The sequence below is a fragment of the Astatotilapia calliptera genome, chromosome 22 (genome assembly GCF_964374335.1).
Source record: "Astatotilapia calliptera chromosome 22, fAstCal68.1, whole genome shotgun sequence".
NCBI lineage: Eukaryota > Metazoa > Chordata > Actinopteri > Cichliformes > Cichlidae > Astatotilapia > Astatotilapia calliptera.
The window spans coordinates 13,996,886-14,021,464 of NC_137442.1; the positions used below are offsets into that span (position 1 = coordinate 13,996,886).

Here is a 24,579-nt window from a genome sequence, read left to right on the forward strand (position 1 = left end):
TTTATGTATTACATTTGCTGTTGATCAGTTAAGCACATTTGATTAGCGGCACCTGGCTGCTACTTAACCACTTCATGAAAGCAGCATACTTTTTACAGACCTGTACCTGCAGGAGTTCAGATACAATAACATTTATTATAATATTAATGCACATTATGAAGGAGCTTTTAAAAATAAAATAGAACCAAAATTATTAACTAAAGCATTTGCTTCATACAGTTACCCTTGTTCTAAAACCAGTTTTTCTAACCAGGAACAATAAAATATATAGAAGCTACATTTCTTAATCATATCTCAGTTTTATATTTTCCCACTTTGACCATTTGTGTAGCTTTTACATGGTCGTCTAAAATGAACAATGTTAATTATCACAACTATTCAGCATTTTACTGTTCCATGTTGGCAGATACACATTTATTTTGAACCTGTTTAACATCCTGCATTCAGACCGTGTCATTCTCTCCAGATAACCCCTGGATACATTTTGCAAGTAGAGTTTAAGGATCTTTAAGAAAACAGACATCAAAGGATGGAGTTGCATCGTGTAAAAACTTTGATAGTGAGCTGTATTGGAGATGCTATATTAACATATAGAAATACCACCAACTCAAACGCCATTTTCAGCATGATTAAGAGATTATTTACCGTAAGACCTATGCATGGATGAAATGGGTCACACTCGATGTAGTGTATTAACCCCTGATGTGACTGAGCCCAAGCAGCAGGCTCCTCCCCCTCGGTCTTCCTCCCAACTAATGAAGGCGGCACTGAGGCGGGACGCTCACTATCGGATGTTCTGGCAACAGGTTGTACTGGTAGCAGGGGATAGTTACCCCCATGTTATCGGTTCACTGAGTAGCACCTTCTCATCCCACCAGCATTGTTCAGCGCTGCTGCTGCTGCTTCTTGAAGGACTGTCAAATGCAAGATCCGTAAGTGAGGAGGGTCATTCAGCATAAGGCTCATTTTTACAGGTGCAGTAAAATAACCATCTATGTGTTTGTCGTTGTTTTTTCTTTTTTTTTTCTTTTTAAAAATTAAACCAAATGTGAATGAGATCTGTTTTGCTGATGAGGCATTTTACAACATTTGGGTTTGCGCAGATGGACACCTGTGGCTTTGTGATTGGATTTGGCAGCCGCCCTCTCGTGTTCGGCTTTTCCTGTTCTTGATAATGAGCTAAACAAAACAAAAAAAAAACCCCAAAACAAAGCCTTTTATTGTATGCTGTCAAGCGTTTTTGTTTGTTGGGTTTCTTTTAGGGGGGTTTTATGCTCTGTGTGCGCTCACAGCGCTGATGCGCGGGCTATAATCGGATCCTTCGGCGCTGCGTAAAGAGGATATGAGAGATTATTATGGCAGGTAAAAGCTACAAATAGGCTGCGACGACGTCTCGCTGGGAGGCAGGTGCGTCGGTTGTTTATCTTGTTGCTCCGCTCGTGGTCCCAGTGGCTCGTGGAAAAGGGAGAGAGAGGGAGGGGAAAAAACACAAGACTGTGGTTTCGACGCGCACCGATACTGACTGACCGGAAAGGTGGGTGTGACGCAATTAATCCACGAGTACACAGGTGCTTGGGTTCTATTTAATGGTTAAACTTCAAAACGATTATTTGTCGTATGAGTCAAGGTTTGTGAATTAAGTGTGCCGTGGAAATACAAAGCAGCCTTTGTAGCGCTTGGAGTAGACGGACGTGGCGGAAAAGTGGGATAAGCCTCATGACAGCTCACTAAAGTTTACAAGCTGTTCTAAAATCGAGTGTTTACTTGATTTTTGTCTTAAAATAAATTGCCCCAGAAATAGTCCTGACCTCAAATTTATGCTCCAAGCTCATTTTGAGGTGTTTGCATAAACATGCGCCTTTAACGAGGGAATATTATTACCATGTTGTTGCTATTTTAGACCACAGAACTGCCCCTTTCTTCTCCCAACACACAGCCCCAAAACTAGTTCTTCTCCTGTAGATAGTTTGATGTTTTTTGGCATCAAATTATTATTTTTCTCTTAGTGTAATCGTTTTAATTTGTGCGATTTTTACATAGGCTAGTTGTATAATGTAAATTATTTATTACAAGTTATGATCCACACAAAGCCATCCATGTGTGAATCGAGAAATACTGAGAAGATATTGCAAAACTATCAGAATAAAATCATTTTTATTTTTTTATTTTTTTTTTTTGGTGTGGTGGGGCTGGAGTGTTTTTAGGATTTGAATATCTCAGGGATGTCAGCTTACATCATAGCCCAGACTGGAGAAACTCTCCGTATCTCTCTGTTTCCTCCATGATAAATGTGTAAAACAGCAGAAAAGGGTCTGGTAGCTCATTGCAGACTCTTCTGTATTTATAATAAAAAAATTTTTTGTCTATAATAGAAAGTTTCTATAGTAGATATTGGAAAACAGGAAGTGTCATTTAATTGTTTGTCTATTGTGCAACTATTTGGTGTTGCAATAATGGCAAAAAGGGAGGCCTTTATCATAGAAAAAGCTGTAAAATTAATGAAACTACAGTTAAAAGTTCAAAATCTATCCCCTTCTTCACATTCTCCAAAGCCCTCCACTGGGCTGGATTGGAGTTTCTGCTGGGCCAATCCTGGATTCCGAGCCTTATGTTTGACACCCCTGCTCTATAATATTATTTGGTGTACTTGGATATGTGTTTGGACTGCAGATGGTGGCTGAATCCGATACAAGCCGTCTTTTGTCTGATGAATTGCAAGAATAAAGAAAGAAGCTGGAATTTTAATGTGCAGAGATTTCAGATTTCAGCCACGTCACCAAACTGTTGTATCAAAACTCGTCTCCTTAACATACTTGTGAACAAAAGAAACTGTGGAATAAAAATGAAGCTGATTGGGGTGCAGGAACAGCACCGGAGGAAAATTAGAAGAGTCGGCCGAGTGAGGAGAAAGGGACCAGAGATGGCTGATTGGCCAGTTTGGTGGCATTCCTGTGTCTGTTGACACAGCCAATCCTTGTGCATGAGAGAAACAGAGAGAGTATGAGAGGAGGTGAACCAGTTGTCGCCAAACAGTTCTCAGCTACTGGCTGGTTAACAACAGCTGTACAACAACTGAGCCTTTGTGTGAAGCCGAAATAGCCAAGAGAACATAAATACACCTGAGAGATTTCAGTGTGAGGGCTGAGCGCCTGGGCAATAATACAATAGGCATCTTCCCTTTAAAAAAAAAAAAAAAAACTAAGCACAGATTTTGCTCAGGCATAGGCCATTGTTTTGACACACAACATGGTCTGAAAAACTGGTTGCTTGATGTTTGATTTATCTCGCCCCATATTCCCCACTTTGTCTAACAGTTTTTCCGCATGTGTAGGCTTTATTGTTGATGCTGTCCTCAATTTCTTTTAATCTGTTCTTATTATACAAATGCAAACCACGCGCAATGCTGAAAGGGAACGTCCGGAATCCTGAGAATGGTTTTAAGGGAAGCCAGAGTCCCTTTGATCTGCTAATCTAACCTCACTGGCGGTCGAGGTCCTGCGTGTTACACTGTAGCCAGCAGTCAAGGACGGTTACATTTTAATCAAAACGAGAGGACAAATGAGATGATGGTGAGATAAAATTAACATTAGGAGCACCTAAATACATGCAGGAGAAGGCAGAGAAGGGTTTTAATATGATCACATGCAATTTCATCTTTTTCGCTTGCAATGAGAGTGAGAGGAGCGATGCTTATTCACTCGACTACAACCAGATGGGGAATGCACAGCAGGTGGATGTGTGTATGCACAACCTTGCATATTAAAGTAAACAGTCTATGCCTGAGTGGCTCTGCTCTGAAGTTTGGTGGCAGGAGAGGGGGAGCCCATTCCTCGCATAGCCCCTTGTGTTTTATGCTCCGCGGAGCCTGGACAAAGGGAGGAGTATTCACCTTCTCATGGCGTTCATCGCCGAGGTCATTTGAGCTCATCAGACTGTAAAAGGTGGACTTGGTTAGGCTGTGCTCTTAATATTATGGCTGACTGAGTCACTTAAATTTAGTCTTTAAACCCAAAGTCGAGCTGCAATTCCAACCATCCTGAGCGCTGCGATGGATCTCTTTGTCAAGTTTGTAATATACACATTATCTTTGGTTTGACATTGAAAATAAGTTTCTGCAGTCATTTAGTGTTGCACTTCTATAAATTAAAGGTTGTAGCCCTGCAGCAGGTGGTGGTGTACCCCCCTTTCGTGCTGTGACAGCTGCCATAGGCTCCAGCCCAACCACAACTCTGAATTAGAGAAGTGGAAGAAGGATGAATAGACTCATATAAAGCTGAAAGACTCTCAAAAACAGCTTCTGTTAAAGCATGCACTTTCTCATATTGAATCAAATATCATCCTTTTGTTTGACCCTCCCTGATATTCCTCTCAAATACGAAGAGGGTGGCAGAATTTTTAACTTCCGAACCAGGATTCATTTCTCCTTCTAGAAAGTTTCTTCAGATGTGCAGAACCATTACAATAACTCGCAGACAGACGTTCATAGAGACTTAATGGTTAAAACTGGTGGATTAGATCTTTAACTTGATATTAAAACTTGTGTTTTAAATAAATTGTAGTGCTAACTGACAGAGTGGGGTTGAGTAGGTCCTTGTTCCACCTTTTTTTCTAAGTTTTAAATTAAAATAAGTCATTAAGATGCTGCATTGCACTCATAATCTGAATTGGAATCAACTGAATGACCCTCTTTTTCTATCTTGTTTGTTTTGTTAACATTTGTACAGAGTGTGACTGTATAAATAAGAGGCTATAAACCTCCAGGTGTCTCATACAGAATGCCTCCTGCAGTTTTTTTCCTTCTCACAATAGACACACCCTCTGGAAAAAAGTAGGCCTCGACCTGTACAAAGAGGTGCTGAGTGCCCCAGTGGCATATTTGGCATGGCACGAATACAATACAGTTCTTGCTGAGAAGGAATTCAACTTGTAGAGCAGCAAGAGAAGATGATAGTTTCATCAAGATATACGCGCAATGTGATATTTTTGCCCAGTCATAATGACTCCACCTGGGAAGAAGCAGGCAGTGTACACATCACCAAGAAAACAGACAATGAGAATTTAATCTTCTGGTGTGTGAGAAAGATTTTAAAAATGGCGTCAGCAGTTAGTCTTCCGTGTTCATGCAAAAATAAATGTCCTTGTTACTTGTTCCACTGAATCACCTGATTTGCATTCCTGCTTTTTTTACCCCTTGTTTGCTCAGGCTGCTTGCACCAAAAACCAGGAAGTGAGCATGAGTAGCCTGTCTGCTGACAGGAAGACGCCGGTGGATCATGGCGTTCAGATACGCTTCATCAAAGACCTCCATGACACAGGCGGCGTTTATCCTGATAAATCCAGGGGAAACAACAGTGCGGTGACTCCTTCCAACAAATATGGTGTGGCAGTGAGGGTTCAGGGTATCTCTGGGCAGCCTTACGTGGTCCTGAAGGATGGAGAGAAAGGCGACTCATACGGAGTTCAGTTAAAAACCCCCACCTCCAGCTCGGGGACACCGTCACCGTACAACAGCCTTCCAAAAATTAATAAAGTTCCGAAAGAATTTTTAAATCCCTACACACCTGCTGATAACTCATCACAGTCCCCTGTTTCCCCAGCAGAGGATGAGGATGGGGAAATTTTTGGGAGCCCTCTCAAAAGACCTCCAGGGGATGGTCAAGCAGGGACACAGGGCGAGGAGGAGAATGGGATGGGCAGAGAAAAACAGGTAGAGAAGCCGAAAGCTGAACACCTACTCAAAGCGACACCTAGTGAAACAGAGAAAAACACAGACTGGACAAGTAAAGGAACATATAACGAAGCAGGACTTAAACCTGTCAAATTTAACCCCGTGGGACCAAGAGGGGTAAACCAAACTGGCTCTGGTTTCACCGGCTCTTTGGGGAGGTACAGTGATAAGAAACCAAATCCAAATTCTTTGTCACAGTCATTCCCCGAACCTCCAGCATCAACTGACGAGGAGCCTGTCCCTGTAATCGACACCAACTCCCTGGCTCCCATCAACAAGCTCATCAGTAAGTTCAACAGTGGAACACCGGGTAGCGCCCAACAGACCAGGGGGCGCTCTGGAGCGAGGCAGCGGCTCGGATTTGAAGAGCGGAAAAGGTCCACGAGTCTTGACGCTCGAAAAGTTGTTGAGCCAGAAGTTTCCCTCCCCTCTCCAACACCGAATCCCTACGCTTCACCCCAGTTTACCTCCTCCAGCATTGAGATCAAGATCCAGGCTACTCCAGCAAGTAGCAGCCTCGGAAAGAGCCCTCGATCTGTTGCCAAGGTGACAGCCTTCGAGGCTCCCAAGTCAAATTTCAAGATACCAGAGAAGTTTAATGCCAAGAGCACACCTCCAACTATAGCAAAAAAGCCTGTAAGTAATAATGATGCAGAGCCTGAGCTCTTAGCAAGAATTGAGCTGTTTGTTTTGGGTTTATTTTCTCATCTTAACTGATTCTCTCTTTGAAGGAGACACTTCCTAGAAGTCAAAGTGCAGAGATCATGGGTGGGGGAGATACTCCAATCAAGCAAACTAGCTTCAACATCCTGAAAAACAGGTAATTAAAACTACATGATACATTTAAAAAATGCTCTACTTCTATTGTTTATGTGGCTTGTTTTAACAGATCGTTCATTTAACTGTGTCATATTGTATTAAAAAATAAGGTGTAGCTCTCTAAATTAGCGAAAGGCCACAGGTAAACTTTTTTCATTCTCTGTGTCTGATGTTTCCTTTGTAGCATCGGTGACATTGAAGGATTCCTTAAACCAAAAGTCAGCCCCATTGCTGAAACAACCGGCAGCTTAAAGGTATGACACAGCCTGGGTTATCTAACCACAGAGAGTATAAACTATATGGACTATGGACATGGCCACAGGTGTATAAAATCATGCATCTATCCATGCAGTTTGCCTTTACAAACATTTGTGAAAGAACGGGTCATTCTAAACACTCAGTGAATAATGGTGTGCTGCTGTTATAGGATATCACCACTGCACCATTGCAACAACTCAGTTTGTGAAATCTCTTCCCTCCTGGATATTCCACGATCAGCTGTGGGTGGCGTTACTAAATGAGGCTCATTGTCATAGGCGATTTGTTTTGACCGCTCTCTTGTGTTCATGCTAGCTAAAGTGATTTAGCTTCATGGCCTTTGTGGGATTTTAAAATTGTAAAAAGAAAAAGAGATTTTGCAAAGTCCATCAGTTAGGTTTGCAGTGGTGAGGGGGAGGTCAGGCGGGAGTCTCTCTGGACTGTGATCTTCACAGTCGACACTGTGATGTGTAGAGAAAGTATAAAGGAGGTGGAGGTATGCGCTGGAGAGAAGAGGAATGAAAGTCAAGTCAGGATAGATGGGTGTGAATCAGATGGAGATAGATGGAAAGGAGAAGATGCAAAAAGCAGAGGCAGTAAAGGTGGATGAGTTTCAACACCTTGATCAACCATGCAAACGTACAGCGCAGAAGAGAGGTGATGAGGAGAGTGCAGGCAGGGTGGAGTGTGGAGATGAGTGTCAGGGGTAATTTGTGATGGAAGGATAGCTTCAAGAGCAGCAGATAAAGATGCTAAGAATTTTACTTTGAGTGATCCATATATATGAGATTATAAATGAGTGTATCAGCGAGACAGATGGTTTGGACATGTGATGCTGAATATTTTGGGGAAAAGATGCTGAAGATGGAGCTGCCAGGCAGGAGGAAAAGGGGACATCAAAGAGAAGATTCATGGATGTAGTGAAGATGAACATGCAGAGGGTTGGTGTGACAGAATAGGATGGTAGGGTTAGCATAAGATGATCCACTCCTAAAGGAGTGACTCCTAAAGGGAGCAGTCAGAAGAAGAAGAAGTAGGCCTTTCCTTTTATTCTAGTAATTTTTAACAGTAATCATGATAACATGAGTCAGAAAAGCAGTTACATTCTGGAGACACCCATGAACGCATTGTTTACACTCAGTAAAATACGACACATCTTTCTACCATCCATAGTGTTTTCATATTCATATTTCATGAACACGATGAAGTGAAACTCAAGAAATCCAACCACGTCAACAACCCTTGAATGCTTGGATAATGTTTTTATGTTTACATCGAGGTGCCAGCAGTATTTTGTGGTTTTGTTTTGGGGATGTCTAACCTACATCTCAGAAAAAGTCAATTATCTTAATCCTGAAAGTATAAAAAGACATTATTCACATATATAATTAAAGGGAATTTATTTAGCTTTTAGTGTAGATGCAGCATGTTGGTTAGACAAATTGTCATCTCTGGGACGGGAGCTGTTTCTCCCTTCATCTTGCAGTGAAGCTAGCAGATGGTTGGCAGCCTGAAGTTTCTGTTTCATTCATCTTGTCTCCTCGATCCTCTTTTGGCAGGCCAAAAAACTTGAAAAGGAGCAGGCTGACTATTCCTCTCCCCGTCTTGGTGCCATGTTTGCTGCTTTGCGCTTCTTGTTACGCCTTATTGAAACAGATTGTTCCACACTTATGAGAACACACACGCTTCCTCCTTTAAATTAGCATCTTTTTGAATAAATCTGCATACAGAAATGATTCCTTTGTGGCCTTACCTTCTCATATTACATGCCCTTGATTATGTATGATCCCTTGTTATGTACTTCTTATTGTGCTTGTGACCATGGCTGCCTGTGAATTATTTTGCCCATCTTGTCTCTTGGCAACGATGCACCTGCAGAGGAAAGCTCAGTGTGGTGAGAGCGCAGTCATTGAGAGGCATCAATAATTGAGTTGGAGTGGAACCCTGCACCAGCTCGGGGTTGGCTCGCTGGATGGGACAGAGCCTCCTCTGAGGGGTCTCGTTGTAAAAACATATCCTTTTATTGTGACGTTAACCACACTGTCCACTTTAGTATATTGCTGTGGCTTTAGTGGCTTATTCTTCTTAGCAGAAGTCATCTCAGGCTCTTCAGCAGCTACTGAAAAATCCACAAACGGCATCAAGCCGTAGGATGAAAGAGTCTCCTTTTTTTTTTTTTCAAGGCTATTTATTCTCCAGCTCTGCCTTTAAAGCAAAGTGCTGCTTTTGTCTGTATCAAACCTCAACATAAGATCAGAGCAGGGATACATGATTGTGTTTCCAGAGGGAGATATTTTTGATGCAACCAGTGTCCAGATTAAAACTGACTAATAATTAGCCTTAATAATTAGAAGTTTGTATTTTGAGCTGTATTGACTTTGTGACACTTCACTGTCAGCACCCTCGTGTCTGTGGCTTTCTCAAAGCGCTTGCGCTGTGTTTTGAGTGTTTTACTGTGGTGTTACCAGTTAATGCTTGTTAAAGGGAAACTTGTTGAGACTATACACTGACACCCTTTCGTCTGTGTTGGCTTACTCGAGTCTAACATTGCTAATGTATGCTTGCTTGTTTGCGTACAGTGTGAAAACTGTTGTCTGTTTGTTGACTCACAAAGGTCACATTCACATGTTGTGACCTGCTAAACCGATGAGTGAAGATTAGATTTTATTTACATTTCTAGAGAATTTTACTTCATACTGACAGACCACGTTCAATGAAAAAGGTGAAACTACTTGTCTTCAAGGTAACTAAGTTAACAAAGCCCCTGCTACAGATTGCAATGGTAACCCGCAGTCAGGTTTAGCTTTTTGGTCTGATCACTCAAGCCGGCTAGCTTTGTCCACATGTCTTTTGTAGTGTAAACATTCATGTGCCCTGATGCTTTGCCATCACGGACGTAACAGGAAGATACACTCAGCAGCCACTTCATTATTAACACCTGTTCAGCCAGTCACATGTCAGCAACTCTGTGCATTTAGGCATGCAGACATGTTCAAGACGACCTGCTGAAATTCAAGCTGAGGATAAGAATGACTAAGAAAGGTGGTTTAAGTGACTTTGAGCTTGGCGAGGTTGCTGTTTGGCGTATTTCAGAAACTGCTGATCTGCTGGGATTTCCCCACACATGTCTCGGGTTTACAGAGAAAGAAAGAAAATATCCAGTGAGCTGCAGTTCTCTGTGTGAAAATATCTTGTTGATGCCACAGGTCATAGGAGAATGGACAGCCTGTTTCAAGCACATATCAGTGCAACAGTAACTCAAATAACCATTTGTTGCAACTAAGGTATGCACAGAAGATCATCTCTGAATACACCAAACATGAAGATGTGCTACTGCAGCAGAATACCACACCAGGTGCCACTCCTGTTAGACAGGAGCAGAAAACTGAGGCAACAATTCACCAAAACTGGACAACAATAGAGAAAAGAATGTTGCCTGGTCTGATTTCTGCTGGTAAGGTCAGAGTTTGGCATAAGCCAGCTCGTGCTGAGTGTGTAATGGTGTGGAAAATTTTGTTGGCAGACTTTGAGGCCCTTAGTGCCTGCTGAGCATAATTTAAACACCACAGTGTAATGAGTATTGTTGTTGACCATGTCCATGCCTTCATGACCACACTGCGCCATCTTTTGATGGTTGCTTCCAGCACGTCACATCTCAAACTGTTTTCTTGAATATCACAGTGAGTGCACTGTACTCAAATGGCCTCCACAGTCACCAGATCTCAATCGAATACAGCACATTTGTGATGGAACGGGAGACTCATATCATGGAAGTGAAGCAAGAAAATCTGCAGCAACTGTGTGATGTTATCACATCAATATGGACCAAAGTGTCTGAGGAATGTTTCCGGCACCTTGTTGAATCAGCGCCATGAAGAATTAAGGCAGCAAAAATAAAAACATACAGTGAGTGCACTGTACTCAATGCAGGATGTGTTTATCCATTTCGTCATCTGCCCTTTTTTTGAATCACAAATTCATTTTTCCTCCAAATGTCGACAGCTCGAATAGCCCGAACCTCCCAAACTTGCTCTTAAACACTTTCTTTCCTTTGCTGATGTTGAAATTACGAATGAATCGTTTCAACCCACAACATTAAAATAAATACAGGTCATTACATAAGAAAAAGCTGTGTAAGTACCAGCTGTAATTCTTAAAGGTTTAAAATCTGAAAAGAGAAAAATCTTTTTCTTCTACGTTGATACTTCCTGTGTTTTAGAGTCCAGAAGAATGATCTGGTCATTTAGGCAAGAAATGTATCAAGTGTGAGAAGAAAGTCTTTCTTTCTTTTACTATTATTTAACCAAATATGAACCGTTCGCTCTTTCGACCTTTCTACAATCACAGGACTACAACCTCTCAGAGGCTGAATGCCAGCTGTGAATACTGATGTGCAGTTGCATTTGAACGTTTTCAGGGACGTGAGCATTAGGACAACATCTGGCTTTCAATAATTTCTTTAAAAAAATAAAGTATTTTTTGCAAATTTGTCACACTTACATGTTTCAGATCATTAGACACATAATATTATACAAAGATAAACCAAGTAAAAACAAAATATGTTTATATAAATGTTGATTTCACTTACTTAAGGAGAAGAGTTATCCAAGCCTACCTGGCCCTGTGTGATGTAATTGTAACTGTAATAATTTTGGCCCACTACTCTTGTTTTAATTCGGCCACACTGGAGGTTTTCGAGCATGAACATCCAGCAGTTCTTTAGATGTTGTTGTGGGTTCTTGTGTGGCCTCCTGTATAAGTCATCAATACACTTTTGTAATAATTGTAATAGGCCAGCTGCTCCTGTGAAGGTTCAGCGCTGTGCTTTTTCTCTCTTTCCTCCATTTGTAGATAACGGCTCTCACCGTGGTTCACTGGAGTCACAAAGCTTTAAAAATGGCTTTGTGAGCCTTTCCAAACTGATAGATGTCACTGACTTTGTTTCTCAGCTGTTTCTTTAGATCGTGGATTTGTTGCTTTTTCGGATCTTGTAAACTACTTGATTTTGTCAGGCAGGGTCTCTTTAAGTGATTCCTTGATTCAACGGGTCTGGTAGTAATCAGACCTGGGTGTGAAATGTGAAACTGAACTCAGTTTTCCCCAAAAATTTATTAATTCATGATTTAACAAGTGGGGCAATTACTTTTTTTTTAAACGGGGCATCATTCAAAATCTCCATTTTGCTTTTACTCAGGTTAGCTTAACATAAATATTAAGATTTATCTACCACATCTTTAGGAACAAAAACAAGAAATTGGTAGATAAGTTTTATTCTATTTAGTGTTCTGAACTAAATGCAGGGTTAACATTATACATACCTCCAACACTGCTAAACTTTTGAACTGTGGACCCAGCAAGAAAGGCTCTTTTTTTTTTTTAAAGTTGTTAATACACATCATTATACAGCTGATGCAATTCATACAGAGTGCTCAGAAGAGGTTACACTTATTCCCTTATTATTTTATCCTCTTTTAATTATCTTTTTGTGAGGATAGAGAGCAATGTCCCAGAACGGGATTATCTACAGTCTGTCCTGCGGGGGACGAGAAGAAAGTGAAAACAAAATATATCTTCATAATCAATGATAAGTAACAGAAATGTGAAAGAGTCCCCCGAGGAGCAGAACCGTCCGTGATCCTCGCTTTGTCTCTTTCTTCTCCGTGTGTGCGTCCTTGTAATGAGTGTGTAGGAGGATAAGAGGAGTTTCATGGGCAGGCAGGCTGCGCTTATTCCCCCTTTTTCACTGAGGAGGAGGCCTTTCCGAACGGCAGAGCGGTGTGGGCGAAGAGCGAGCTTTTTGCTGCTTCTCCGGCTCTTTTTCCCCCTGCAGCCTGTCAGAACGAGCTGCTTCTGTGGGGAGAGCGTCTGTGTTGACGATATCTGAGCGCACTGGCAGGGCTTGTTCTCCCAAAGATTTTCTGACTGTCAGAAACTAGGGCAAAGAATCCAAGCCAGAGGTTTTCTTTCAAATTTTAAGATAATACAGAGTGCATAATGCATTGCGAGGCCGAAAGTGGCACTAGCTCCAGCCTTCCTCTTTGTGTTTGTCCCTTTGCTGTTTTCTCCTCGTCTTACCTTTAGTCTCTTCTTCTCCTTGTGTGTGTTTCATTTTCTGCAGAAGGAAGGATCTGATGGAAGCCTCAAAACAGGGAATCTTGAGGAACTTCAGGAGCAAATCAAACGCCTCAAAAAAGAACTGCAGCAAGCCCAGGAAGAGTAAGTGTGTGTGGTTTTAAAACAAAGCTCCAACTTTTTGCTTCTGTGCTGTTTTGGAGCATATTTTCACTGTTGCAGTACTGACTGCGTGTGCGTGTGTTTCAGACTGGCCGAGGAGCGTATCGCCAGAGAAATCGCAGAATCACGTCTGCACATGCTGGAAGATCAACTAGCTGAGCTTCAGGAAGAACTGAGGAGGGTTTCCGAAAACTCATCTCATTCAGACTCGATGCAGACGGTCAGGACGCTGCACAGTTACGCATGCACAAACAAACTCACCATTGCACCCACCTGAATGTGCCTTTTTTTTTTCCTCTCTGCAGGATGTGGCCGCTCTGCAGGCCCAGCTGGCTGAGGCCACCATGCTGCGCCAGCGTCTAGAAGATACGCTACGCCAGCGAGAGCGGGAGTTGACGGCCCTGAAGGGGGCACTAAAGGAGGAGGTGGAGTGCCACGACAAAGAGATGGAGAGTCTGAGGGAGCAGTACAGCCAGGATATGGAGGACCTGAGAAAAACCATGGAGCAGTTCACACAGGTGGATGCCTCTGTTGTTTATACGCAGATACGACGTCACAAAATATAGAAGCTGGAGCTCTGATTTTTCCAAACTGATCTCCTGAAGTGCACTCCTCACAAAAAAATACACATTACACCATTTTCTTTTCCAACAAATCTTAAAATGAAATTCCTTTAGAAGATTACTCTACAGATGTCAGACTTGTTTTAGTTGCGAAAACAATTAACACTGAAACTAGAGATGAAAGCAATTAAAACTCTGCAGCTGAGAGTCATCAGGGGGCTGTCTTTAAAAAATAAATCATAAATTTGTCAGGAAATACTGGAGCTGTTTGATGTGAGGTCTGTGATCTCTGCATGATTATCAGCGTCCTTAGAAATACGTCTAAATTAAGACTTTTCCATCACCAGCTGTATGATTTTTGGCTGAATTTCTTGAGTGTAGTCTGACCTGACGAGCTCTGGAAGAGAGATTTTATTTTGGTCAGTTAAAAACTAGAAACATCACTAGAAACAAAGAGTTAATGACACACTTGTAAGTGCCAATTTAAGAACAATAGGTTAACTATTAACTGTTTAAGCATTCCCCTTTTATCACAAAGTCAACCTTCTTCACAAAGATAGATGCTTCAGGCAATAAACTCTGACTGTGATGGAAACAAAAAAAACATGTGCACTCGCTTTATCAATGAGCAAAATCAGCACATTTCCATCTGTACTTTCATAGTGAAAAATGTGAAACAGTGTCCTTTTTTATTTCTATTTCATTTCTACTTTGATCTTCCTTGTGATGCTGCTTCAGTGTCACACCAAGAGACTACAGATTACAAGATAATTTGCCTCTTCCTCCCTTGAGCCCTCTGTGCCAGGTCCAGGCAATATCTGTTATGAAAATGGAGCAAGTACCTTTATGGGGGGGGGGGACGTGCCCCACTACTGGAGCTGCCTACAGTGGATCTAACATTTGTCTTTGATTATCTGAAGGTTCAAGCTTGGCAGGCTGTCATTGAGAGTTTTTAGAGGACGATTAATAAAATCACTTTTCTTTAGTTAATGTATGACTAAAAATAGGCAGTTTGCTAATAACAACTAAGAGATTTACTGTTTTACATAATTCTCCCGCTCGTTTCGGATCCATACGACGAGGGTTAGCATTTGGGCCATGTTGACAAAGAAGGAAATAAACTCTCTGGTTACAGGAAAACCTGCAATGCAGCAATCACAGTGAAAGTTTCTCTGTTTCCGATCACTGAGTGGATTTTTTTTTTCTTGTGACATCACAGTCATACGCAATTTCTTGGTACAATTGTCTTGGGAGAACAATCAGGTTATGCCTGTCAGGTAGTTTGTGTCCTGCATGAATTATTAAGGTGATGTTAACTTGTGCTTTGATGTTTTATCTGCCCCTCATTCACCCAGGCTTTATCTTGCCATTCGGTTTAATGCAGTCAGTGTTCAAACCAGGAGTCAGGGTATTACAAGGTCAGACTGAGCTTGGTGTGCAGAGTTAGAGAAAGAGAATTTTACTGCTTGTGATTGCAGAGTGAAACTTTTCTAGCTGAATTTTTGGTAAAGTTTCTGTTTCCACCAGCCGACTGTTTCTGGGGTGCTGCGGGGTGTGGTGAAGAGGAAATCTGAAGAATATATGTATATACAGAAATAGATCATTATGCAGATTTAGGGGAAAGTAGCAGCAGTGTCAGAATAAAAAAGTGTAACAGACAGCCGGAGAGCAGGAAGTAAGCAGACAAAGCTGGCAGTTGCTTTTGATGAGGAGGATTAAAGCGGTTGAATCGCTGTTTACACTGACTGCACAGTACCGACCGTACAGCACCCTGTCATGTTTACCTGATATATTATGGTGATATTTCTTATGTAGTATTCTTCAGACGTGGGATGCTTGTTGTTGAAGGTGCGAGCTGAAAGATCTGTTGTTTTCTTTTTGAGTTTTTTTCTAATCCTGCGGGCTGAACATTTGTCAGAAAAATTTTTTTAAAAGAAAATGTGATAGATTTGAGTGCGTTAGTTCTTTTTGAATCACTTGCTTTAACGTGTCACGATAATGAGGAGGAAATGAATGTGAGGACCAAAAGCATTTTAAACGCTCACTTTCACATCTCTAAAATGAAACTCTGTGTGCGTTTCCGTGCGCCTCAGTCTCAGGAGCAGATCGAAGAGGAGAGGGAGAGGGTGAACACCTCCGTGTTGACACTAGAGCAAGAGCTGGAGAGCTGGAGAGATCAGGGAGAGCAGTGGAAGACGGAGCTGGAGGCCACCACGCAGGAGCTGCAAACGACCAAAGAGGAGTTAGTATCACAAGTCCTTCTTTGACATAAATGCATATATGATCGATCATCTCAGTGAACAGCAACAAAGACATATTTGTAAACCTATTAAAAAGCATGAATATGCATGCTGGTAGAACATGTTTCAGCTTTGGTCATGCATTAGAAACACTCTGTCACTGTCACATTTCATATTTCAAATGGGGAACTGGTTCAAATCATCTGCACTGCTCACTGAAAACTTTACAACATCCTGTGAAAAGAGCTCTCTATGCCTCAGTCTAATAATATTATATTTCTCCAGAGTTATTTTTAATGCCTGCCATGTTTCACTTGGCTTTTCATTTGGCAGGAACGAGGTGAACCCCAGCAGCCAAACGTGAGAGAGAAAATTAGTCTTGCTATGTTTGGTTTGAGTAGTGTAGATTTAGCCTGGTTTCAATGAAAACTTGAGATCCACTCCCTGAAATTCACCTGTAAGGCTCCCATCAGAGTGGATTCTGTATCTGATGATGTCTGATTCGATCATTAGATCAGTGAACCCAACTTTACTAAACAACTTTCCCCTGCTCATCCTCACTATCCTCATAATTTTTCTGTTTGCTGATGAAATTCTTCTTCCTTTAAATAAATAAATAAGCAAATGATGAATTGCAGTTTTGTGTGCAATCTTAGAATCTGAGAGTTTTGTGGTTGTGGTGATTTCATAGTAACTTTTACTCCCTTGTGCTTTGTTTGTTGCTTGCGGTTGCTGTTTTTGTGCAGCGTTTTACCCGAGCTGTGTGCATATGTGTATTTCATTTATTTATTTTTTTAATGGCCTTGCTGTTTATAAAGTGACTCTCTTTCTTTTCATAGCTTGCAAAAATCTCATTTGGAAAAGGAAGACTTGGAGGGTGAGCTAAAGGATCTTCAGGATTCATTGCTTGCCAAGAAGAAACAAACGTCTGCGTCTGATGATAACCGTTCTTTAGCAGAGGTAATTCAGCAAAGATTATGCTCAGTGTGTGGGTGAAATGCAGGAGCTCATCTCCTTTGTTTTACAGTATGTTTTACTCCCTCTTTTTTTTTTTCCCTTTAATGTGTCGCAGCAGCAGTGTGGATGTGGGCTTTTGCTCTTTTTCTTTAAATTTTCCTGCAGACAGACATGCTCACACTCATATGCCTCTTATTAATACATTATTATGCACCCTGGCACATTCCTCTCACTCACTCACTCACACACATTATCCATCTCTGATTGCCCGTCCCTAGGAGCTTCGGTGTTGCCATAACGACCTGAAGAGGGCTCGCACCGATCTGGACAAACAAAGAGGTCAGCTGGACGAGAAAATCGAGGCACTTCAAGCTCTGAAGAAGGCGAGCGGAGAGAAAGAGGCCGCGCTTCAGTCCGAGATCAGCAAGTTGAAGGAGCAATTTCAGAAAGACAAGACTGAGCTGGAAAAGGCACTCGAGAAGGCAAAGGAGGTGAAGCATCATCTGAATTGTAGAAACGAACCAAGAGTCTTACAGCATAAAATTAAGGAATCCTGCACCATTTGATGTTTAAAAATAATGCAGATATGGAAGTTTCTCTTTAGATTTTAAAAAATAACAGGAAAAGTGTAGGCATAATGAGCATGTTCGACACAGAAAATAAAGCTTCAGTTTCTGTCTTCTCTCTGCTTTGATGCACTCCTGTCTACAGTCGTCAGCTGGTGCAGGAAGTACTGTGGTGGACCACGGCAATAACAACCTGGAGCTCCAAGAGACAAACAGTCGCCTGAGGGAAAGGCTGGCCCGCATGGTACTGCTCAAAAAGCGGCTACACTCCACAGCTGTACACACAAGCAAAATTATGTAAACACATATACTGCACAAGAACAAAAGAAGTGTCCTCCCACACAGACACTATATTCAACCAAGTGATGTGAAAAGAATTACACTAAAAAAAAAATCCCCTTTAAGCACATAAGGCTTAGAAATCCCTCTGGGATGAATTTGCTTAAGATGAGCATTGTGGATTGTGCTGTATGTTGACTGGAACAGCTGTGTATTCCAGCTGTTTAAAGAGCTGTAATCTGTGTGTGGAGCAGTCTTTCACAAATCTGTAGACAGAATCAATGCACAGCAGTTTATCAAATATGCAGACAAACTGGACTTTTTGTGCAGTCGTCACGTTAATGCTTCAAGTGCAGAACTTCGATTTTAATTCTGCTTTAAATATGAAAGCTTTTTATTATTTGTCATTCTCCTTGTTTTGTATGCCAACCAAATTTAATAACTTATTACAAGCCCAAATTATAAATTAAACACAAGGATTTATTCCTTTTTTTGGCCCAGTGCAAGTCTTGACTTGTAATACAGTTTGTTTGAGTAATAAAAAGACAATTTAGTCTATCTGCTGTGTTCATAGCTTGATATGCTCCCCAGACAAAGCTTCACTCCAGCATGCCTCGGAGCCCGGGGGACGAGGATGCCGTGGAAGCCCTGGAGGATGAGAACCGCTCCCTGAAGTCTCAGCTGGAGGAGGCCAAGAGAGGAGCCGCCCGCCTGAGCAAGGAGAGGGACGAGCTGGTCCGACGGTTGGAGGACCGAGACATGGAGAGGGAGGCGCTGAGGAGGGGCAAAAGCGAACTGGAGGAGCAGAAGAGGCAGCTGGATCGAGCGGTTGAAAAGCTTAACAAAGAGGTGTGAAAGAGTTATGGATGGTCAGATGGAGATGTCATTTTCTCGAGTCTTTCTTAATTCTGTCTCACTCTCAGGTGGAGCTGATGATGGGAGATTCTCGTCACTCGGTAACCAATCTGCAGATACAGTTTGATGAATACAGGGAACGCTCGAGGAAGGACCTGCTGGAGGCGCAGCGCAGCAGTAAGGACAGGCTGGCCGAGCTGCAGAGGGCTCAGACCAACCTGAAGACCCAGCAAGAAGAGGTGAGGAAAGATGGCTCTAGAAATGTACAGGGTGGTAGCTTCCACTGCTGCTTAGCTGACACAGTAGAGGTGGGCAGATCACTGCTATTGCTATCAGATAGATACTTTCTATCCTCTAAGTTCAGTATGTAGCAAATTATCTAGGAAATTATTGTTTGGAAATGAAAAAATACACCTCAGACATTCACTATAAAAAATGTCTCAACCTTTTCCTGTTGACTGTTACTATTTGATTTGAAGCCTACAGCACATTTAAACAACAGAAGTTGACCTAAAGTTCTTTACAGACACATTTACATTTCAAGTCTCCAAAGATTTCAGTTTCAAACGATGATTAAAAGCTGAAAGGTCTCTTTTGTTGCGTTAACTAATTATTGTGGAAAGTAAAAATCATAGTGATTTAAACCAATGATTCATCTGATAAATCACAACACACTGCTCTCTCCTACATGAGCTGCCTTAATTGGTTAAAAGTATTGGCATCTGTGTCGCTATCGGTTTTGGCAATAACCTGTATAACCCTGTATTTATTTGGTATTGGATTAATACCAAAATTTACAGTATGACACGGAGCTGTGACACATGTGTAAGCAAGTAACAATGAAAGAGCTGGATTCCATCGTCTCATTGGTGGATGTGAATCTTCCCTCCCTCCAAATGGTTGATATTTTTCACGTGTTTTCATCAAACAAGTCTTGTATACACATTTTAATCTATTTAAACCTATTTGCCTCTCAGCATCCCTGCCTGACTGTCTGTCTGTTTCTGAGTGTGGACATTCAGTAATAGTAACACAGACACATTTTTGAGTCAGTTATCTGCTTCTGTGTGAGGTTATACTGCAGTTCAAATTAAAACCATCACAGTTTCAAGTCTTTCAGCTACCACTCACACTTTAAAGCTGCCTTAAAACCCTGCCTTAGTGGATTTTTTCATCAAATATTGACTGCTATTTGTCTTCAGTTTTCTTAGCCAGCCTATTTATCTCCAACTTTATAGCAGCAAGTGAGTCCAGCAGTAGCAACAATCCCACTGCGGTTTCTCCAAGAACTGCATAGTCCAGTCTTAGTGTCTAATATGTTTTTGCTGAAGAGTCGCAATTACTTATATGGGGCATAATATAGATCAAAGAATATGGAGGAAAAAATGTGGTGAGATACTGAAGCTGTTGAAACTTTAAATAGAAATTTATGGAAACATCACATTCGCAGAAGGTACATTTAAGTTTCTCACAGTGAAGAAGTGCGGATTCTAAAATGAGCAGCCATGCCCATTAAACTTTGAGGTAAGCCTGGAGGGAGTTATGAAGGCAAAAAAAAACAGAGAGAAAGGGGAAAGAAAAAATCCATGAAAATAGAAAATTTCATAAGTAATAATTTGTATCTTTTATCCAGGTTTCTCGTCTGAAGAAGGAGCTGCTGACGTGCAGTGAGGAGAGAGACAGCGCTCAGCTGGAGAGAGACCTGCTCAACAACCGCCTCAAACACTTGGAGAGCGAGTTCGAAGCAGAAAAGAGCACGCACACTGACCGTGCCCGGGAGGTCAGAGGTCTGGAGGTAAGGCTTCAAGGTCAAAGGTTATAACCCCGGAGTTATGGAGGGGATTAAGGGGTGGGTCAAAAAATGGAGATCAAGTGTTACAAGTGGTTTGGGAGTCATGCACGGGATGTCGAGGTGTCAAGTGGCTTTGAGAGAAATGTGAATATGCGTCACTACACATTTACTTACGTGTGTGTGTGTGTGTGTGTGTGTGTGTGTGTGTGTGTGTGTGTGTGTGTGTGTGTGTGTGTGTGTGTGTGTGTGTGTGTGTGTGTGTGTGTGTGTGTGTGTGTGTTCGTGTTCACAGGATAAAATTAAAACCCTGGAGATCGAGCTGGATGAGGAGAAGAGTAATGTGGAGCTTTTGAACGATCGCATTAGCAGAAGCCGAGATCAGGTGCGACATACATTTGAATACACATGCAAATAAGCAGGAGACATTTCACTGTAATATATATTTCATAACTTAACCTGCTCACTTTATCTACATATGATTATGGGGTTTTTTTTTCTCAGGTTGACCAGCTTCGTTCAGAGCTCATGCAGGAGCGTTCAGCCAGACATGACCTGGAAATGGACAAGAGTGCACTGGAGAGACAGGTGCGCACGTACACAGATCTTTAAAATGGCTTCTTACAAAATATGTGGCTTGCTAGTTGTCACACTGTCACTCTGCTTGCAGATGAAGGAACTAAAGTCTCGTGTGGCAGACATGGAGGGACAGCCTCGACCCTTGGCTGGAATCACACTTCTAGAAACCAAAATTCAAGAGTTAGAGGAGAAACTACACAGTGAAGAAAGGTATGACTAAACAGGTCATTTTTGAGCACTATTAATGACGTTCACTATGCAATCACTAAAACACTTGAGGGGGAGAATAAATGTTTTTAACTGCCAATGCATACAGAATAAAAAAAATTTTGTGTCAAAGAATGACGTGGTTCATTCTGAATTTCTACGTGCAGAGAGAAGGCCACTATCCAGGCTTCTCAGAGGCGGACGGAGAGAAAGCTGAAGGAGCTAAACGCCACATTAGACCAGGAGAGGAGCCAGTACGTTGAGCAGAGAGATCAGGTAAATATGAGGATTTGCATGCTCATTCGCTTTAGTGTTTGCTTTCTTTTTTGCTTTTTGCTCTGATACTCAAACGGGATATAACCATTTAAAGAAACAGATTCACATTTAATTGCTTCCTTACATCATCACTAATCTCATCTGCACACCTCCCGACCCAAACCCAACCTCACTCGGGTGCTAAAATGCTCCCTGACCTCTCTCATCCCGCCTATATGTTACCTCAGCCTTCATAGCTGTTGTCACTCCCTTACGAACCCACACATCCAGTGATGCTGATGCCTTTAACCCCCAGCCCTACTCCTTCCTTGCATCACCTCCTCTGTCCCCCTTTAACCCCCGTCCTCTCCCTCTCCATCCCCAGTTGACGCTGCGCGTGAAAGCCTTGAAGCGTCAAGTCGACGAGAGCGAGTTAGAGGTGGAGCGCTTGGAGGGAGTCCGCCGTAAAGTTCTCAGGGACTTGGAAGAGCAGCGGGAGCTGCAGGAAGCACTGCAGGCCAAAGTGACAACGCTGGAGAGTGAATTAAAGTAGGCCTTCTCCTTCGTCACTATGAAATAATGTGGATTTCTACATGACTCGTGTGTATAAATGCTCTTTGCACTAGGTGGCACTGTGTAGTAACCAGCTGAACAGTTAGTCAGTCTAAATGGATTTTCTGTTGCTTTCTTTCTCTCAGGCGGAAGTCGCAGCAGGCACATCGCTCGACTCTGTCCTCCTCTGCTTTAAGCTCTGAGGACGAGGACGGTTTCTATGACAGCAAAATCTCCTCTGAATGAGAGTCCTGAACAAGAGCGACCCACACACCTCCAACTGCTAAATGACAGTGACCACTAGCATGACAAGACCACAAAACTTTTTTACTCTTGAGCATAAACACATTTTCTTGTATGAGGTTCGACTTGTCCCAAAGTTATGTTTCCCTTGTGTCTTTTCAACTTTAAGCTTTAAACCTGCTGTGTTGCTGAGCTTTCCAACACTGTGCAGAAAGATTATCTGAAAATTTCATGTAGCCAGCACATTCTCAAAATGTCAACAAACCACTGAAGCTGTGTCTGAAACCAAATCCAGAACACAGCTTGTGTAACTGGAGTTTTGCCATCAGCGGGTCATTTGTCGGCTGTCGAACGACAGCGAGATGACAGCAACGCAAAAGGACGACATAACAAAACAAAAGGGAGCACGACAAGTCAGAACAGCATCAAACAACAGCATCAAACAGCAAGATGTTTGAATTGAAACGGCGTGACGTGGCCATAATTTTGGCACATAACGAGCCTCGTATGTGCACAGAAATGTATTCAAGTCCTCAGTTTTGTGAAGTCATTTGCGCCTCTCAGTTGGTTTTATTTTCAGTTCGGCGGTCCAGTCCAGAGGCGGGCGGCCGTGATCATTACACTGCATTTTTGAGCCTTCCGATGTGATTACGATCATGCCAGTGCTGCCACGTTTTATCATTCGCGATCTTTCGTTTCTCTTTTACATCGAGAAGAATTTACAGCTGCTGCAGATTTCTACTTACTGTGCATTAGGTTGTGTTCTCAAGAAACGTCTTTACTGTGTTTCTACAATAATTACTGTTTATTACAGCGCTAGTATCTGACATTGTGGTACCATTTATGTTCCCATCGTACGGTAGATGTGTAGTTTCATATCACAAACCAAGAAACAAAAAGGCTTTGTTTGCTTCTGCATGTTAAGTTACTTCTTGTCAGTGTTTGAAGCTCTTAGTGTTTCTTTGTGTATCCAAAGTGATGTAATGTGTAATGTTTAGTTTTTTGTTTTACTTTGAATGTGACTATTACAGGCAACTTAATCTGAGCCTTCATTTTTACACTGGCTAGCCGAGCATACCTGAAGACAATCAAGTACACATACAGCACTTTGTAGCTTCAAAGATTAAACTTTTCCCCGTGATGCTTTTCTACTCCACCCATCGTATTTCTCATGCGGTTTCATGTGCATGTCTTCACTCAGATGCCTTAAAAACGAGACCCATATTTTTATTTTAATTGCTGCATGTGTTCTGTTTATAAGCTGCTGCTGTAATGATTTAAATAGTGTTTTATATGCTTGCCTTTGCTTGTGTCTTCCTCTATTCGTCCCCTGTTGGAAGAGAAGCAGATTTCCTACTCTTCTTTTTTTTTGCACCAGGTTGTTCTAAATGTTGCTTTTAGTCTCCTAAAAATATTTTATTGGTGTTGTTTATAACACGTTAAACATGTTACGTTTGTGACAAATTTGTTTATACTGGGGTAATTCAGTAACAATGGTGTTAAAGTTGAGATGAGTTTATTAAGCTGACATATGGTACAAAACTTTGTAAGGTTCCCAACATTTTGTGTACAATAAAATAAAGAATATGAACCTTGCTGCTTTTATTTCATAATGTAAATCTTCTACACTCTACCTATGTTTCCATATTTTTACTGCAATGATTTCAAAAGCCTGTAAACTCTGCAGGTAAAATGTTAAAAGAAAAGATACCGGAGGCATTTTAAACATTTATTACAGACATTAGAAAGATGCAGAAAATACGTCGGAGAAACATGCTAGAAAGATTTGTATTCAAATTGTAATTTGGAACCATGTGTTTGAGAGTTAAAAGATATGGCATAGCCTTTTTAAGTGGTAAAACAATAATTAGGTGCTCATAGACTTCCTGCTATCATTCCCCTTAGTCCTTTGGTTCTGCATAAGCTCTGATGAAGAGAAAATACAGACTTTATCTTGTTTTTTCTAAAATAGTATCAGGTGGACATCATCCAGAAATACTCTGTGTAGTATAAACTATTCTTTGTGATACCATCACCAAGGAACAGGGAAATATGAAAATATGGCACTAAAACAAAACTGCCGGAAGATATTTTGAGTGAACAGAATCAGGCTGCTGAGGCCTGATAATATTCTAGGATTTACAAAAACAACAAAAAACGAGTGAAACATCATAAATGGAGATACAGCATATAAGGCAAATACAAGAAAGCTGCCTAATAGAGTTCCAGCTGTGTTGAAGAATAACGGTGGCCATACCAATGATTGACTTTCAAGCTCTTTGGAATTGTACAGACCCTGTAATTGCTTTAAGTAGTCTTTGGGAATATTTCTCCAGACTTCTTGAAGGACATTCAAAGCTCTTCTTTGGATGTTGGCTGCTTAGACCAGTTATTGGCAATTATGCTTGTAATTTGACATAGCTCAGAATTTTCTTCAGCAGCCACACTTCCACTG

At 41.6% G+C, this 24,579-nt stretch overlaps 1 protein-coding gene across 6 annotated transcripts; it reads left to right on the forward strand.

Annotated features, from left to right (window-relative positions):
* Positions 1–619: 619 nt before the first annotated feature.
* On the forward strand, positions 620–23,720 carry cgnb (cingulin b). Of its 6 annotated transcripts, none has more exons than XM_080295756.1 (21): positions 634–932; positions 5,204–6,364; positions 6,460–6,548; positions 6,732–6,801; positions 12,924–13,021; positions 13,127–13,259; positions 13,345–13,557; positions 15,696–15,844; positions 16,176–16,202; positions 16,682–16,802; positions 17,078–17,290; positions 17,511–17,609; positions 18,236–18,493; positions 18,568–18,738; positions 20,133–20,294; positions 20,584–20,673; positions 20,793–20,876; positions 20,959–21,077; positions 21,242–21,350; positions 21,715–21,878; positions 22,028–23,720. In XM_080295756.1, the coding sequence occupies exons 1-21, from the start codon at positions 660–662 to the stop codon at positions 22,125–22,127; spliced, it is 3,903 nt and encodes a 1,300-aa protein (XP_080151882.1). In that variant the 5' UTR covers positions 634–659; the 3' UTR covers positions 22,128–23,720. The 6 variants fall into 6 exon arrangements, with proteins under 6 accessions (XP_080151884.1, XP_080151882.1, XP_080151883.1 ...); XM_026157309.2 differs by having other exon boundaries at positions 780–974; XM_026157310.2 differs by lacking the exon at positions 634–932 and adding an exon at positions 1,513–1,534.
* Positions 23,721–24,579: the final 859 nt, after the last annotated feature.